The following is a 19,677-nucleotide window of genomic DNA, read 5'->3' on the forward strand; positions in this document are numbered from 1 at the left end:
CAGGAAGGAAAGAAATGAAAAGATATAATATAAAATAAAAGGATACAAGATTTTATCATCCTGCTGTCTTTTTAAAATTATAATAGTGGCTAATATCCTATGCATAATAAAAACAAACTATTTATTGCAGGAAGACAGCCTTTGTTGTCTATAAGTGGTAGAGAGGGAGAAAAGGGTGATCCTCAAAGGCAGGGCATCTTTTAGGCAGGTTGTGAATGTGTGAATGTGATGTCGCAGATAAAAAGACAACTCCAGGGGCATCGTTAATAGAGACTCTATACACTGATAGAGGGGTTACACATTTTTAAAAACTCTTAAATATGCTTAACTATATAAACCAATTTTTGGCCAGATATTGCCCAGTGATTGCTCAAGAGTGCAGTATTTCAGGTAGGCAACAAACTCTTAGGAAGAAAAATCAAAACTCATTTTCGATTGCACTCCTAATTTATCAAGCAAGTAGTTCTCAAAGTGCGGTCCCCAGACAAGCAGCACCACTGGGGCACATGTTAGAAATACAAATTCTCCAGCCTCACTCCAGACTTATAAGAATCTGATTCTGGGGATGGAGCCCAGACATTTGTATTAACAAGACCATCAGGTGACTCTAATACAATGCTTAGCTTGAGAGCCACAATATCGAGGAGAGGAGATAGCAAGCTGTAAGAATAAAGAACAAAGGATAAAAGCAACTGCAGCATTTTAGCAGAACTCTGCCTGGCTTCCAAGTTGTTAAGTGTGTACAGCTGCAGTGACACTGAAAGGCTCAATTCTTGCAGTCTTACCTCCTTATTTTAGTCAGTTTTTGTTAACCATTAAAAACTACACCTTTACATGCTTTCATTTAAAGAAATGTTTACAAATATCCAACTCTGCCCAATCACAGATAAGGCCACACCCTCAGATACAGGGAGGTGGTGATGGTTTCAGTGTCCAGATGTCTGATGAACCAGTATTTCTGCCTCCCATTGATCTGAAAGTTGTGTACTCAAAATTATTCCACTAATAGTAACATTACAAAGAAAACAATAGCTAAAATGAAAGTCCTCTTAAACAAGTGGCGAACAATTCAAGTTTTTTGGTTGCTTAACCTACAAGTAAACGGAAGGTTGCCCTATTACTGACAAAATATTACCAGAAAAGTGAAGCATTTATATCTACATATACACACTTGTGCAATTCTAAAACCCAAATATAGTTTACGGCCATGCCACCATGAACAAGCCCGATCCCATCTGATCTCAGAAGCTAAGCAGAGTCAGGCCTGGTTAGTACTTGGATGGGAGACCACTTAGGGAGACCACCTAGGAAAACCAGGTGCATGCATAAATAAATGAATGAATAAATGAATAAACAAACAAACAAACAAATAAAGAATTGTAAACTGACAAGGTCCTTGCAATCTGTGAGGTCAACCAAAGGTTGGCTCTCCTAAAAAAAAAAAAAATGGTAAAAATAAATAATAAAAATAAAATAAAATCCAAATACAGAATAAATGAGGTTTAACTTCTTTATGCCTTAGTTAATAATCCACTAAAAACAAAGTAACTCAACATCCCATAGGACAAATGTTAACTCAAATTTAGTTAAGAAGAATGCAAAGAATCTAACAATTAGCAAGCCAAACTATTACCTTAATATGAATGTGAGTATATAGTCCCTACCTGATCATTTTTTATCAAGAACCTTAAAATGGAAATTTTTCGAAATATTTTGAAAGTCACATAATTTAATAATACTACTACATTCAATGGCCCCATATTAAATTTGTTCTATAAACAACCTTTAAACAGACACCAAAAATTTACCATTTCATAAATTTTGCTTTCAAATTCACTTTCAGAGGATATTTTCAACTTACTTCAGAAACTATTCTTGCTTTATATTTATATATAAATTTATCTGTAAATTAGAGACCTGAGGATATAAATCAGTTAAACCCCAAGTGTTCTTCTCAACTAACAAGAAATTTGGAACAAAACAGTATTTAAAGACATGGTTCACTTTCTAGTTATATCAACAAATATTTAGGAGATATACATATACTCTAGCCTCTTTTCCCTTACTATGTGGAAAGTAAACAAAAGAAAAGTTGTCTTTTCCTGTGTTCCGTATTTACCTCTATCCTCTCTTCCCTTTTCCAGTGCCTATAATTTCCCTTCTCTCTTGGAATTAAACAAAATATAACCCGGTTTGCATATGTGAAATCTTTTATTCATGAGATTTCCTTTAACTGGGCCAGTTATGCCCAATATTCACTTCTCTTTTAATATTTCTTAATTTTCATCCACTGAAATGATTGTTATTTTTTTTAAAAAATCTTTCCCATCTATCATTTAATCTGACATCCACTATCTCAAAGGTATCTCACAAAAGTGCCAAGGTTAATCAACAGGACAAGTAATAATAAATGCTGGAGAGGATGCAGAGAAAAAGGAACCCTCATACACTGCTGGTGGGACTGCAAATTGGTACAGCCATTATGGAAAACAGTATGGAAGTTCCTCAAAAAACTAAGAATTGATCTACCATATGATCCAGTAATCCCTCTATTGGCTATTTACCCCAAGGTCTTGAAAACCCATATCCAAAAAGATATTTGCACACCGATGTTCACAGTAGCATTATTCACAGTGGCCAGGACATGGAAGCAACCAAAGTGCCGTATGATAGATGGTTGGCTAAGGAAGTTGTGGTATATATATACAATGGAATATTACTCAGCCATAAGAAAAGACGAAATACTGCCATTTGTAACAACATAGGTAGATCGAGATAATCATGCTAAATGAAATACGTCAGACAAAAAGGGTTGAGAATGATATTTCACTCATATGTGGGATGTAAAACTAAAAGCAACAAATGAAGACAAACAAAATTTCATAGACAGAGACAACACTTTAGTGGTTACCAGTAGGGGAGAGTGAAGTAGGTAAAGGGGATCAAATGTATGGCAGTTGAAGGAAACTGGACTTTGGGTGGTAAACACACAATAGAATATACAGATGTCAAATTATAATATACACCTGAAAATTATATAATTGTATTAACCAATGTTACCCCCAATAAACTTAATTAAAAAAAAAATGTGAAGCCAAAAAAAGTGCCAAAATTAAATACTAAAAAGAAAAATCTGGTTTTCTGATATGCCTTCACTTTTAAAAAAATATCCTGCTGTTTGAATTAAAAAGTATATTGCATACCTGATCCATATCTAAAGTTGTTTCTATCATTTCCTGAAACTTGGAGAAATCAGAACGAAGATCAACAAAAGGAGTCACAAAAACTGCCAACAACAATGTCTGATGTTTTCCTAAAAGAAATAAAAAATATAAATAAATAGGTCTTATTTTTAAAAACACAAAACTACAATCATAAATATTTGACTGAGGTAATGAGCATCACTTAATCCAAAAGCACAAATAGCACAGCAGGTCTCCAAAGTTACTATTTACACAGGTATTTTAATTCAAATGTGTTTAGTAGTTATTTAAAAGAAAGGGAGAAGATCTGGGACCCAAAGCTTCTTTCTAAAACACTGCCTCTCCTATCTGCCCGTAATCTCCCTCATAAGGAGTACTAGAGATGCAGAGATGTGATATTAATTATTACTAAATAAACTACATTTCTTTGTAGATTTAATAACTTAAAGTCATGAAAATAAAACACCTCTAACTTACCTTATATCATTCCTAATTTCCATTAATACTACTACGGTGCTCCAGTTAGCAGATTAAATCAAAGTATTTACACTGGAACTTTGCTTGATGCTATTTAAGAGTACACAATGGGGAATTATGTAAGGATTAAGTGAAGTAACAAAGTCTACAGTGTAAAAGACATGAGTCAAAGCCTGAGGGCTGGCCAGCTCTGCTACCTCCTGGCTTTTGTGATCTGGAGTGTGTTACTCTGAGTCCCTTTTCCCTTGTCTATTACTATGAGAGTAATAACAATAGCTACCCAGAAGAGGAACAAATGAGATAACTATACACAACACTTAATATAGTGCTAGACACTTAACAGAAGCCCAACAGTTACCATGTATTATTGTTATACTGCAGGATTTTTTTTCTGATCTCTAATAAATTCCCTTAGAAGAATTCTGTGAGTGACCTCTAACATTCTGCATTTCACTCTTAAGCAACAGTTCCCAACCTCTTCCAAAAATATCAGTAGCTCTTGATTGAGAAAATGATGAAAAAATACTATGAAGTCAACAAAAGTCTTATAAGAATTCATTTTATTATTAATCACAACAGCATCTACACATATTTAGAAAACAGTACATATGTGTGAAACATCATTTAGACAGTCTAGAAACAACACTTTGCCCACCTAATGTCTGTTGTGCTACGCCTCGTTCTTTACTCTGAATTAGCTCATATGCTATTGGTAAATAGGGAAATGATGACAGCAAAACACAGAGGTACAATGGTTCATAAATATTTTTCTCCAGGCCACTCATGCTTTGAAGCGATCAAGAGCAAACTTTCACAAAATTAAAGAGTAAGCTTATACGTAGACCTCAAGAGTAGCTGGCTTAATGACCACTGCGTTTTCCAATATGTTAAGATATGCAAAAACATTTACAAGTGTGTAATAATTTCTTTGATTGAATTCTATACCCTGGTTCAGATTTTTTACTTTGATGAAACTGACCTTTATTAGAAGCAAATGCCCTCAAAGGAGGAAACGAGAGCCCTAGACTTTAAGGTTGTAAAGACTCATCTAATGCTGGTGCTGGATGCAAATGCAATGGAGATTTACATAAGCTGCTGTTTTTCTTAAAGTTTGTTAATGCTTCCTTTAAAAAAATTCATGTATTTTGAGGTCTACCTTAACCCTATTTTTATAAGCTCTGTTATGTCTATCACATGACTTTAAAGGTAAGGTTTCCCAAGAATACACATGTGGCATTACTACAGAACTACCTACTATAAGCTTCAGAGCTTATCCTCAACATGTCCTCTAACCCCTCACACACTGGCACACCTTGCTACAGCTCTTCTCAGATACCATAAAGCCCCTTCTGCACTCATCCACTCGATCCTTACCCACAAGCTTTCATTAGCATCTTAAATTCTTTTCCTTCTTTGTAATGTGTACTGGTCCCAGTTGCCAATTCCTTTTTTTTCCAATTGATTATGTTTTTAAAATTAAAAATAACAGCTTTATTGGGCTATAATTCACATACCCCCAAATTCCCCATTTTCAATTTCAGTGGTTTTAGGTATATCCAAGATTTGTACAACCATCACCACAGTCTATTTATTAGAACACAGTCATCGCTCCCAACAGGAACAATGAACTCTGTACTCATGAGCAGTAACTTTCCATTTGTCTCCAACCTCTCGCCCCTCCTGCAAGCCTAGGCAACCACTAGTCCACTTTCTGTATCTATAGTTTTGCCTATTCTCAACATTTCCTATAAACGGATCATATGATACTGTGACAGCTTTCTTTTATAATGTTTTCAAAGTCCATTCATGTATGTTGTACCACCATGCATCAGTACTTCATTCCTTTTTATTGACAAATAATATTCCATTGTATGGATATACCACATTATTTATCCCTTCATCAACTGATAGGCACCAACTGGGTTTTGATAAACTCCATTCTTCACTAGTTACTTCAGCCTAGAAGCCAAAAAAAATACCCCGGGGTTACCCTTAACCCAAGGACCACAGACACCTGAATTCAGAGTAGTACATAAACATAGAGGTAAATTTCTCCATTTTCCCTAACCTCTAACTGAAATCTAGCACTTACTTCTATTATTAATGTAGGCAATAAACCACAGTAGTACTGCAGTAACTGTGTCTTTGTCAACAATCAATAACCTAGATATATTTTCATATCATAGTCTTTGGAGATAATGAAGTACCATCTAAACAAATTATGAGTTCAAAATTAAAGTTAGTAGAACTCCATTCAGATCATGTTATTTAATGTGTCAATAAAAAGGACAAATTTATCAAGAATTTGCTTTATATTTATAAATGTATTTCAATAAAATTGGTTTCCTTTGTAACTCTTGATGTTTTATTTTATGCATTTAAAAACACCATTCTGAGAAGGTGTTCACAAGCCTCATTTGAAGCCAAAAGGGTCCACGGCACAAAAAAAGTTAAAAACCTCAGACAGGCCTTGCCTCTCTGGTCTCAACTCCTACCAGCATCGCCCTTATTCTCTATGTCTACGCTTGACCACCCTAGCTTTCCTTCACTCCTTCAAGTCAAGCCCACATGCCAGCCTTCAGTACTTGCACTAGCTGGTCCCACTAGCCTCCCCAACAGATCTTTTTTTTTTTTTTTAAGGTGAGGCAACCCTTGGTTGATCTCACAGATTGCAAGGACCTTGTTAGCTTACAATCTTTTATTTTTTAATTTTACTTTTTATGCCTACAGCACCTGGTCTTCCTAGGTGGTCTCCCATCCAAGTACTAACCAGGCTTGACTCTGCTTAGTTTCCAAAATCAGACGGGATTGGGCTTAAGGGTAGCATGGCCATAGACCTTCCCCACAGGTCTTAACAGCAGGCTCCTTCTCATCATTCAAATTTCACCTTAGACAGCGATTCCTTAAAGGGGAATTTCTTGACCACCAGACCTAGTATCTCCTTGGCTCCCAGACAAGTCACTGTATCATGTCAATATATTCTGCTTCCTTTACAGAACTTATTACTATCTGAAATACTTGTTCATTTCTTTATTGTTTGTATCCCTCTACCTTTCCACTGTTTCATAACCTCCATAAGAGCAAGGACCTTGTAAGTCATATCCACCACTGGACCTACTAGCACAATGCCATTGATAACTATCTGTTAAATGGATTACTTCACGAAGGAAGGGAGCAAATCAATCACTGGTCATTAATTAGTGTTGATACACACCGCACTCATCCACCAGCAAGGATATCAAAGATTGCACAGGAAAACAACGGTTAACTTCATAAAGGCGTTAAAATGTGAAATGCCAAGAAATCTAACCACTACATAATTTTTCTAAGAACTCCAGATTCACTGTTAGCCCCCAGATTCATTTATAACTCCTTAAAGATTTCATTTTTTAAGAATGCTGCTGTGTGCCTCACCAACAGCTGCAGCATTTAGGTCAATAAGCGTTAAGTACTTTATCTATAACAACCTAGAGCATAATTCAATCACTGTTAAATGTTTCATCATCATTTACTAAGATAAAAATTATAACGTATTTCAGGATAAACTGAAAGCCCATAAACCTATTGAGAATAAATGGTTCATTAAAATATAGTCCTGGAATGCTGCCCAGAGCAGCTTCTCAATCTAAACCTTAACTGGTATAACAACACTAATTCTGGGGATTATTTTCTCCATCTTACCTATGTTCGTGTCTTATTCATAAACTGAGAGAAATACTAAGGAGACTATCTTTAGTGAATTTAAAAAGGTTAATTTCCAAGTGGCGGAACACCAATGAAAACTATTTTGGCACATGCATTATCAAAAAATAAAATGTTGCACTTTCTTGATATACCACATCAGAATTTTCTTTTTATAACATCTCTCAAAATTATATTTTTGGAAGATGCAATGTACAGCATGGTAACTGGTTAATACTGTATTGTATATTTGAAAATTGCTGAGAGCAAATCTTAAAAGTTCTCATCACAAGAAAAAAATTTTTGTAATTCAGTATGGTGATGGATGTTAACTAGACTATTGTGATCATATCACAACATATATAAATATCACATCATTATGTTGTACACCTGAAACTAATGTTAAGTCAATTATATGTCGACTTTTCAAAATTCTATTTTTGTGTAGTAACTTGTTTTATGTCTGTTTCCCTTGCTATTTATAGGCAAAGATGAGACTGTTTTGGTGCCTTATCACAGCCTCAGCAACCAGCAATGTCAGGAACATGGTTGAACACTCCAATGTTTGTTGAACCTTCTTGCTATTTCTGCTTCTATTTCCTTATCTTTTGTAACAGCCTATGGATACTAGTCCCTTGTTATGATAGAAACAAAGAATTAATTTTTGCCTTTATCAGTACAGAGACTATATATAAAGTATTAAAATACGGAACACTGTGAGCTTTTAGAATCTCCTAAATAACAAGGGGAAGACAAAGCATCTTAAAATCCTGACACAACCATTCATCATTAAGTCATTTCCCATTCTTATGCTGCTTAATTTTCAGTTTTCCTTCTCACATTAACTCTCTCTCCGCTACATTAAGTGCTACTTCCTCATTCTCCTAAAAGATATTATTGAGTGCCTACAAAATGTAGCATCTGGGCTGGAATACTCATTTATTCCTTATGTACATGCTGTATACTCTTTGGGGGATACGTTAAGAGATGACACAGTCAACAAGTAATAACAAAGAAGGGTGGCAAGTATAATAACAGGGAAATACAGGGTGCTTTGGAAACACATAACCAGGACAGGAGTGTACCCAAATGTAGGGACAAGATAAGCTTTCCCAAAGTGAAATTCAAAGATAAGAATAAAGCCAGGTAGGACAGGTAGGGATAGCTGTATGAGTCTGGAGAAGAAAGTATATAGTATATGTGATATCTGACGGATGTGCAGGTTCATTTGGACTGATGCAAAAACAAATACAATTTGTCTTTTCAAAGTGAAGGCCTTCCTCCATCATAAAATTAATTTAGTAAATACTAGTATTTTTCAGTAAATAAAAGTGTCAAAGTTCACAGAAGTGTTTTGTATGTTTTATACAATTTATTGTGCAATTATTTGTTTTTATATACACAGTGTGTATATGTATACACACACATCCATGGGTATGCACTAGTCACAATGAAAATGTATTCCTTATTATGAGTTGTAGTCAAAAAAACCTGAGAAACACAGGCAGTGGGTTCTAGGAGGGAAAGGATACAGAGATAAGCAGGGGCAACAATTTATGAGGGGCCTTCAAAACCAGTTTAAATTTTAATCCTAAAGGCAATGAAAAAAAAAAATCCCTGAAGAGTTTTAAGCAGATTAATGACTTGTTTAATTTATATTTGAGAAAGACAGTTGAATGGAGCAAAGAGAATGGGTTAGAGGGAACCAAGACAAGGGACAGCAAGAAGAACAGGAAGATGACAGTTGTTCAAGTAAGAAACGAATGCAGCCTGAACTCGGGTACTGACAGCAGGGATGGAAAGGTGTTCAAGGTGAAGAATATTTATAATGTGATCTCAATAGGGGCAAGAAAGGATTAAAAGCTGATTTGTAAGGCTTAGCCAATTGGGTAAATAATGAGGCCATTTACTGAGACAGAGAACTCTAAAAGAGGAATTTAGAGAAATGAATTCAGATTAGATACCGAAACAGAGACCATCTGGGAAATCCTGTCAGAATTCCTATATGGTGACAATTATACGGTCTAACCCTCAGCAGTCCACTTTACTTAAGACCTTGAGTTCCTTAGCTCATCAGAATCAGTCCACCATTCTGCTTCATTTATCTGTAAACTGTTGGGCCCCTTTCGACATCTGTGCTTCAAATACCTGGTCTTATCCACCAGGTGGCCACCAACTATGTCACAGGCCCCCAATTTCCCCACCTCAAAGAAGCCTTTCCTAGACCTGTTTGGCAAAGTTGAGGTTGCTAGGTAAATTGTCTGTAACTGCACTTAAATTATTGGTAACTGTCCTCTCTCGAATCATTTATTTTATTTAAAATCACTGAGAACTGGAAATGACTAGCAAAATAATTAGGAAAAAAACACTAAGACTTTTTTTTTAATCAAGTTAAATGAGCAAGTAACACTAAAATGAAAAGGAACTACAGAATAGTTCTGGATAGCAGATATGAGTACCTTATAGATACCCTCCTGACACTAACCTCAGATCCAGGACTTGGTACTAGTCACAGGTATGTTGAATCTGAATTTCTAAATAGTTTATATGACTGAGAAAATCAAGCTAAAGTCTAAATTAATTATAATGTTAGTATTAACATTTTTTATTCTATTAAATATTTTGGTAATAGGTAAAGGATGTGAGTTTCAATTACCAAAGACATAAGCAATTTATTCTATGCCCATGTTCCCTTGACTAATCCTACATAAATTCTTTGTAATAGTAATTCCAATCTACACATTTTATTAAATATAACTAAACTTTATCTGACCTTTTTAATATACTTATAAAAAAGGTTTTTAGAATCCATGTAAGCAGAGGGAAAAGGCTGGTAAGATATCAACAAAAATTTACAGTATGCTCACAAATATGAAGCTGGATCCAATAAATTACCCAATTAGCAAAGAAACCAACAATAGAAACACCAACAGAAGTGCAGGTAAATTACAGTAAAACATCAAAATAGTACAATCACTCTAAATAATGACCTTCGACACAAGGCTATCTCTATTCTTCCTTCGCTGCCACTCTGCATTGGCCTGTCATCCTTCCTCACCACCCTTGTCCTCTTCCTTCACTCATCTTCTCTTTCTTGATTCTCTGGTCACTGACATCCATCCTTTTTGTTAAGCACAGCCACTTGCCCTCGTTCCCCCAATTGCAAGTAATACTTTCTCTATAATACTTTTTCCTTTGTTGCTATTGTCATTCTAACGAAAAAGTACTTTTCTATGCTTTTTCTTCTGGTTCCATTCATCATTTCTGAGTATCATTTTACACTTGTGTTAGTCTCAACTTTTTAAGATACTTCCTTCCTCTCACCCATCACTTATAGCAATTACCTTGTCTTATTTTTTGATAGAGCATAATTTTAATGTCTTTTCTCTTTCCATTACAACTTAGATCATCACCTTCACTATCTTCAATCTTCATCTTCAATGATAAAAACTTTCACACTACAATTATATTCTTGGGCGAATGGTTATATTTACCCCTGTGTCTCTGTCACTCCATTCAAATGACCCTGCACCCAGATCCCACTAAACATTTTCAACAAAATGTACTAATCACCATAACAAAAAGCAAATAGTCTATGTTGGTGAAAATGTAAGAAATTTTCCTGTGAAACTTATAACTGGAACTGTAAAATTAGTACAACTTCCCTGGAAAAATATTTTGTCAATACTTGCCACTAAAATGCAGACCAGAGGGGAAAAGTCTAGAAGGACCAAAAAATAACAGTGGTTACTCTTCTAGACTTAAACTTGGCGTTGGCATTTTTACATTATTACTTTTATTATTAAAAGAAAAAATGCATAGCATGGCCAAGAAATTCTAGTTTTAGGAATCTGCTATCAGAAAAAAACAAAATCAAAATGCAGGGAGTTACACAAACCTTTAAAGTTTCGGCATAATAACCTCCCATAACTGTAAAATAACAATAGATGTTAGCTAAATATAAATAATAATTTTTAGTAATTAAACGATGTCAAACAATAGAGGTTAAATTATAACAAGTGACAATTAGTACTACAGACATATCTATCTCACTAATATATTATATTACATTTTTTGCATATGGCCAGTTGTTACAACGCAATGTATGCAGCCCTAAAAAAAAATCACAGCACTATGCAAACCTGCAATAAAAATCAGAGTTTGAGAAAATGGGTTAGTTTCTGAGTGCACAACACTCGGAAACTTCATCAGTGACACGTAAAAAAGAAACGTAATAAAAACAATTGCAGTTTCACACGTTAAACTAAGTGGTTAAGAAATACATAAATATTATAATAAATACTATATTTTATCTTCCAAAGGACCTGAGGTTTGCTTGTGCAGGTGGACATCTGAAGGATTACAGTTTGTGAGCTATTGTGAAATGGTGAGCTGTCTGAATTAGGGTTCAAAGTTATAACACCAGATGTGAATGAGGGCTGCTCATAACAGTGAATTGTGGACATTGGCTGACATTTGAGGTGAACGTGTGTATGTTTCTCTGTACAGTTTCTGTACTTCTACATTGCTCAATTCAACTGGATGCAATTTTCTTTCACCTAGTGTTTCCCACAGATAAAACTGTACATAAGCAATGCAAAATTTACATCATGCTCAAATTGTTCCCTAATATATCAATTACACTGGAACGAATCCATGCTTTCAAAAAGTGTTACAGCAGAACTGACTATATATAATTTTGTTTAAAAAATGAAACAACACATAACAAAATGATTATCTTTAATGATGATTATCTTTGGAAGGTATAATAACTACCTACAATTTACGTTGCTTTTATAAACTGATAAAGATGAAATTTAAAGAAAATATCTCCAAAATACAAATTCCAACCAACTCTAAATAGCAACTTCACAGGCTAAAGTTTAAAAAAATCACTAAATACTAAATTAGTAACGCAGATTCCTTTCCAGAAATGCCAAATAAATTGCTTTTATATTATCTTCCATTTAGAAGAAAGCTAATCAAGTTAAAAATGTGATTACTTATTAGATTAACTTACTATGTTATTTAGTGCTAAAAAAGTAATGGAGATAAGCACAAGGTGCTATAGAAACCAGAGAAAGAAACTTTCAGCTCTGTATGAGACAGCTTCATGAAAAGGGTAACATTTGAGCTTAATCTTGAAAACATTCATAGGGGTTCATCATGTGGACATGGTAGTAAAGAACATTTAAGATGGGGAAAACATGCACGAAAGCATCAAAGGGCACAGCATGTCTGGAGACTGGAACCACTGTACTGAGGCAGAAGGTGTAGGTGAAGTACTGTCAGGGAGGCTGAACAGAAAGCAGCAGCCAAGCTCTGGAAAGGAAGGACTCTTTCCTACAGGTTATGGGAAACAAAGAGTTCCAAACTGAAGTGGGTAAAAATTACATGATCAGATAAGCAATAAGATTATTAAGAGTTCACTGAGGGGGATGCACAGACCAGGGGAGGGAGAATAGCTAATATGGGGTATTTAAGAAGTATATTAAATAGCACTATATGATTAATTAGGTAAGGGGAGAGGGAAGAGTTATATGTACCTTAGTATGAAAGCTGTTACAATAAAATTCATCAATAAAATAACATGCATACTTAAAGAGGAGTTGTTTTAGGCACTATCAGAAATTTGCCCTAAATCCATAATACCATTATTTTAGGTTTTACCTCAATTTTTTTTTTTTTTCAGGCAAGGCAACCCTTGGTTGACCTCACAGATTGCAAGGACCTTGTTAGTTTACAATCCCTTATTTTTTTAAATTTTTTACGCCTACATTATCTGGTCTTCCTAGATGGTCTCCCATCCAAGTACTAATCAGACTCGACCCTGCTTAGCTTCCGAGGTCAGACGGGATCGGGCTTGTTCAGGGTTGCATGGCTGTAGACCCTCAACTTTTCAATTTACTTAAACTTTTTAAAAGAAATGAGGAATAAGGAGGCCAAATGTATTTTTCAAACAGCTATTTCTGATAGAAGGTGAGTTAGAGCAGAGCTTTCATCACTCAATACAAATCTACTTTCTGTACTGTTGCTGCCCTCTGCTGTCTATGAATTTATTATTTTCAGGAATAACATTAAGACATCACTAAATGTGGAGTTACTCAAAAAACCAAATCACCACAAAATGTCAGGAGAACATACTCAATTTCTAGCAGTATACTAATATATTTTTTTAAATTTTAAGTCATGATTTTGCTTTTAAAGATAGTACGTTCCATTTATTTTCTTCATAAATTATCCTTCTTTTGGCTTTCTTTATGAAATCAGTAGACTAAGGAGCTATGCTAAACTGTGTAAAACTCCATTCTGTTGTTTTTTAAAAAAACTCAAGAGAGGCCAGTTAGGTTCTCAATGACGAGCGCATACACCTAGGGTCTCCAATGTTCCGTGTTACTGAAAGAAATGAACACGATGACATCTGGAACGGTCTGGTGTTCCTCCTATAATATTTTCTAGGCTAAGCAACTTCAACTGGACATCAGTTGCCAAACTGGTAATGTGAAGCACTTGATTTAGATAATGTTATGATCTCTCACAGATCTATATAACTTAAGTGTTACACCAAAAAAAGTAGGGAATTCCTGACATGTTGTAAAACTCTAATCGAATATATTAGGCCACATATTTTCAAGGAAGTTGAGGAAGAGAGCCAAGCTACTCTCAACTCCAATTCCCAACTTCCATGTTTACCCCAGGGAATGAGAAAGATTACCCAAGGAATGTGCAGAGCACCACTTTCTTTTTATTTTTGGAGGGGGGGCGGCGCGCAAGGGTTACATATACTTTGAGGTATCTGATGAAAGTTACAGATCTTTTCCTCAGAAAAAATATGTATACACAAAATTTTGCATAAAATTTCAGGACACTTCGAAGAATTCACTCAAGAACCCCAGCTCTGAAGTTCCTGATACTGAGTGAAAAGAAGGCCAAAAACAGAACTGGGGCAAGGTGGGGTGATCTCTTAAGAAGGAGGCAAAAAATAGGAAAATGTGACCCAGCAATTCTACTTCTAGATATATATATTCAAAGGAAACAAATACAATAGCCCAGAAATGGAAACAATTTAAGTGTCCATTGACAGATAAATGAATAAAAAACATGTGGTGTGTGTGTGTCTATAGATATATACATAACGGAAATCAAATACTGTATGATCTTACTCATATGTGGAATCTAATAAAACCAAACTCACAGAAACAGAACAGACTAGACTGGTGGTTGCCAGAGGCAGGGGGTGGTCAAAAGGTATAAACTTCTAATTACAAGAATAAGTCCTGAAGACATAATATACAGCATGATGACTATAGTTTTTAAAAAAAATACTGTACTGTATATTTGAAAGCTGCTAAAAGTGATCTTAAAAGTTTTCATCACAAGAAAAAAGATTTGTAATCATGTGTGGTGATGGATGTTAACAATGTTTTGTGGTAATCATTTCACAATAAATATATCAAATCATCACGCTGTACACTTTAAACAAATATGCTATACGTTAATACATTTCAAAAAATTGAAGAAAAAAAAGAATGTCAAATTCAGCAGTGAAATCTGGTTAAGATGGGAAATGGACCATGTTTGCTGGATTTAGGAACAAGTAAGTCACTTAGAAAATGCCAACTCAGTACTGTGGTCAGGGCCGGAAGCGAGTTGAGTGAATGAAAGATAATAGTGCAGGCTTTGGAAATTTGCCTGGGAATAAAAAGAGAAAAATATAGGTGGCCCAAGAAGAGGACACATGCACAAAGATTCCTTTTTAAAAATAGGATAGATATGAACTATTTTTAAAATACTTTGTGGTAAAGAGCCAGTAGAGATTAAAAGGAAGTGGGAGATAAGAAGCAAAGGGGTGGGGGTGGGGACATGAAGGACAGAAAATTAAGGGAGTTTCCAATTCAAGGCCAGTACTCTTCTCAGGGGAAAAAAAGGATATTTATTTACTCTGTGAGGAAAAAGATATATGAAAAAAGGTTCAAAAAAGCCAATGTAAATGGTTAGGAGTAAATCAGAGAGCCAATCTCCATAACTGTACCCTGATTGTAACCCTAATACTGGTGTTTCCAGTTGGTACTGTTGAAACAGGGCTGGAGGATACGGAATCAGAAAAGATAGCAGTAGAAGACATTCATTTATAAGATCAGGAAACCGAGGCACAAAGAAGGTAAATGGTATCCTAAGCCACACTAAAGAAGTGGGAAAACAGAAACAAAAAAACTCATTTTCTTTAATTCTACTTTGGTGGAGCTAAATGCAAGGGCATTTAAGTCTCATCAGTCTAATGAGGAGCCTAGACTGGAACAGGAATAGTTTTTATACAATGGTACTTTCAGAAGATAAGTACTTAGTTATCTTTTTACATTCTATGAGATAAAAGGTTACCATTAAATTTAGATTAAATCTATACTTATTTTATATTCTATCATCTAACGTTGTTTCTTCAAGTCTATCTGCAAAAGAATAAAGCTTTTGCATAGTATTGAAAGGTTTGTTTTAAGGTTAGTTCTAAGGGATGCTGATCTTTAACTCTGAAACTTAAAATGCTCAATAATTAAACATACACTTTACAATTACTAAAATATCTGCTATAGAAATTTATGTTCACTTAAGAGCTATGCTTGCAAAGCAAGTTGATTTTACCTACCAATACTATCATTATTAACGATATGTGACTTTGCTCACTCAATTCTGATAACTTATTTCACTTTGACTTAACCTGTTAGAGAGCACAAAGACTCTTTCTCTTAACTTTCTTTCACAGGTGTGCTGGAAAGGTGAATTCCAGAAGGCCTGGAATTAGCCTGTGCAGTTTTCTACAAGTTCCTGCATAGCAACAAACACTGGTCAAGGCAACAAACATACTGATTGTGTTGTTTTGTAATGACTGGTCCCAAGATATTCAGGGTGGTTTGTTCAGCTTTTCAGCATTGTTTACTGTGACTGCGGATCTGTATCCACTGTCAGTGAGAACCCCAGAGGGCTCTACTTGTAGAAGCTAGTTATAGGACAGGAATATGCCCATGAGGCCAGTAAAACAAATATTAAAAAGTCCAGCCAAGACTCCATTTTAGGCTCCCTGGTTCCAAGGAGCTCTGTACATGCCGGTGGTCCCTAATCTAAGAAAGTGCATTTCACCACAGCCCTCTCAAAAGGAAGGACACTAGGGAGAAACCTGCACCTGACCTCTCAGGCCCCCTTGTTGTGAGGCATGCCCATCCCTACTTCCCTGCTGCTGCTGACTGTATCCTTTTCCTGTAGATTTGTAAACATTTATTTTGAGAGTCTTCTTTAGCAAATGAACCCTGTTCAACTCCCACTATTAGTGCAATAGACCTATTAATAAATGCAGTAACCCTAGTGTTTATTTCTAAAAAGCAGAAATTCTAACTTGTCTCATGATCTCTGTGATGTAGCTATAGGTCAATACAAACCTATTATTAGAAAAACTTAGAATCAACAGAACCACATTTGCTATATAAGGACAGCACATTTGCTAATTTTATAGAGTGTGAAGGAAAATAAAAACAAAATCATTTTATTACCTTCGTATTTTCCCAGAGCACTTATAACACTAGGGAGTTGGTTTATGCCCTGATATAGTCGGTAACAATCTTGTAAGTTTGCTGCTTGTCTTTGAAATTTCTTGGCAAGTCGGTTAAGATCTGGGAATCGACGCAGTAAATCTTCTTGTAAAGTCTGCCTCAATTCTGCATCTTCTACAAAAGCTTCCACTAAATTCAGTCTGAAATAAATTACACTAGAATTAATCTCAAATATTTTAGTATAAAATTAAAATCTGCCAGCTAGGTACATAAGTCTCAACTAAATCAACTAAAAAATTCCAGTAAGAAGCTTGAACCTATTCTGAAATGTTAGCTTTTTATAGAAATGTTAGCTTTTATATAGAAATGAAAGGTCTGTAACACTATAATATAAGCAGTTTCTGATTAATTAATAACTAAATTAATGTTTAGTTAAGAAGCATCAAAAGATACTGAAATAATAGCCAATTTTGTTTGCCTTTCAGCATACTGATATTTCTTAATTAGAAGAATTTTATTACTGGCACATTGTTGTTACTGATACATACTACACATGTAAATAATGATCTTAATGAAACAGAATTACAAATTTAAGAAGGTTGTAAAAATCCAATACTTATTCTATCAGAGGTCATATAAATTTTCAGCATACATTCTAAAATTACTTCACAGGACAAAGCCAAAATTTTCTAATTAAAAAACTGAAATAAGTTTGTTGCTTCCCAAAGTCAACAAATAAAATCTTAGCTTATTTCAAGAACTATAAAACATGCAGCTCATATTGCTTTTGCAATTTACCGGAACTGATGGCTATTTTTCACTGTAATCCATAGCAAGGATTGTTTTTACATCATGACCCAGCACATGCATGCATAGATATTGTACGGGGCAGAACATACCACCTCAAAATAAGCCACTTCGTCTTAAGGACCATTTTCAATTGAAGATAACTGAGAAGAAGCAGAAAAAAGAAAAGCTCTCTGCCTTGCCTTTTCCCTATTTGCATAAAAGCTGGACAGAAATTTATAAAGGTGCTCTCCCTTTCCTTCTTTACCAGCAAAAACAAAAGTTAACCACTCCCCAGACAACTTTAGACCCTTATCAGCTGGAAGATAGCAGCAGAAGAATCTACATAACAAACTTTACTAACAAACCTTTATTTACCATTATTTCCCCAAATATTTGCCTTCCCACAATTTGCATCCCTAAAACTCAAAATCCTTTTCCTCTTCTTGTAGCTTCTCTAAAAATTTATTGTTCTTTTGCTAAAATGCTACATAAGCCCAAGTTTTAACCAACCCTGGAGTTACTCATCTGAGTTTTCCTATTTGTAAGCATAAACTTGTTTTTCTCTTATTAATCTGTCTTTTGTCAGTCCAATCCACAGGGCCCCAGCCAGATAACCTAGGAGGAGGGTAGCAGGAGAATTTTCCTCCCTTACAGAATATAATGAAAATAGGTGTCACAAAACACTTACCACATGTGATTTTATTTTTCTCATATTTAACTTTTCAAAAATGCTGGTTGTCACTCACTACATTAATTTCACAACCCACTACTGGGTCACAACTTGCAGTTTGAAAAACAATGTTGTATGTAAGCTACAACTACTGTACACGGGCTATCTGATATAATCTTGTTCTGCTGATCTGTTCCTTGTAAAATATTAAAATGACTCCCTCCCCACCAAAAAAGGAAAAACAATGTTGTAAATGTTATTGAAGTTATTAGCTAAAAGGTCAATTTTAACAATCAAAGGTAGGGAAAATGGCCATGGACACAAGGTCAAAAGGATATCAGATGAGCAACCTTTCCCTTATATTTGTAAACTATATGCAGTAAATTAACCCTAAAGTTACACAGGAATAAAGCAAGGAAACAAATCAGCTTTCTAAATCTTTTAACTATTTATTGGTCTCTCCATCAACATTTACAATTCCTGCATCATCAAAATATTCATCCAGCAAATTATTTCTCAATGTTAGCAATACTGACATTTTGGACTACATAAGTCTTTGTCGTAAGAAGATACTGTGTAGTATTTAACAGCACCCTTGGCTTCTCGCCCACTATTATACTTTCTCCAGTGTGACAACCAAAAATGTCTTTAAGATACTGCCAAATGTCATCTGGAGGGAAAAACTGCCCCAGGTTGGGAACTACAAGTTTAAAAGAACTTGATCAAAAATTTACTTTTTAAAAGATGAAAATAAAGAGAAAAATAACTAAAACTCTATAGAATGTCATGATAATATCTAGGCAGCTGGCAGCAGACACACCTGTTGTGGCAAGTGCCAAATTATTGGGAAAATAATCTGCTACCAAGCTTGTATTATGAACCAGTCACTGGGGCTATAAACAAACATAGAGAATAAATAAATTTACTGCTCCAGAAAAAATTTCTATGGCATTTAAAAAAAACAAAGCAAAAATGAGAGACAGATGCAGCCAAGTTACAAAATGCAAAAAAAAAGCAAATGTGTGCCTTCCTAGCTAAGTCTGTCTCTACTTGGGGTTCTCTAAGTATGGCCCAAAATCATCAGCATCGAAATCACCTGGAGGTGGGTAATAACACAGAGTCTCTGGGGGAGGGTCCCGGCTGTGAAATTTCAGTGAAGCTTCTCAAGAGGTTCTTATGCACACAACAGTTTGAGAAAAGTGTGAGTCCTAACAATCACAAGAAATTCCTGAGTTCTCATGATAAAGAGGAAAGAGAGGTGTAAGGGATAAAGAAAGGATGAAACCTGATGCTAGGTGACCTACCCATTATCTTTCTT

The 19,677-nt window shown here is 35.1% G+C and overlaps 1 protein-coding gene and 2 pseudogenes across 3 annotated transcripts in view; all 3 read right to left on the minus strand.

Annotated features, from left to right (window-relative positions):
- Nucleotides 1-19,677, minus strand: part of MSH2 (mutS homolog 2) — a 62,563-nt gene that overhangs the window by 21,569 nt on the left and 21,317 nt on the right. For all 3 annotated transcript variants that reach the window (XM_006909614.3, XM_025045119.1, XM_015587619.2), the window contains 2 exons: nucleotides 16,901-17,100; nucleotides 3,204-3,313 (listed from right to left, as the gene is read on the minus strand). In XM_006909614.3, the coding sequence (XP_006909676.1) occupies nucleotides 3,204-3,313; nucleotides 16,901-17,100 (310 nt within the window). The remainder of the gene's footprint in view (nucleotides 1-3,203; nucleotides 3,314-16,900; nucleotides 17,101-19,677) is intronic.
- Nucleotides 6,402-6,517, minus strand: LOC112478042 (annotated as a pseudogene).
- On the minus strand, nucleotides 13,132-13,250 carry LOC112478004 (annotated as a pseudogene).

The sequence above is a fragment of the Pteropus alecto genome, unplaced genomic scaffold (assembly GCF_000325575.1).
Source record: "Pteropus alecto unplaced genomic scaffold, ASM32557v1 scaffold131, whole genome shotgun sequence".
NCBI classification, from domain to species: Eukaryota; Metazoa; Chordata; class Mammalia; order Chiroptera; family Pteropodidae; genus Pteropus; species Pteropus alecto.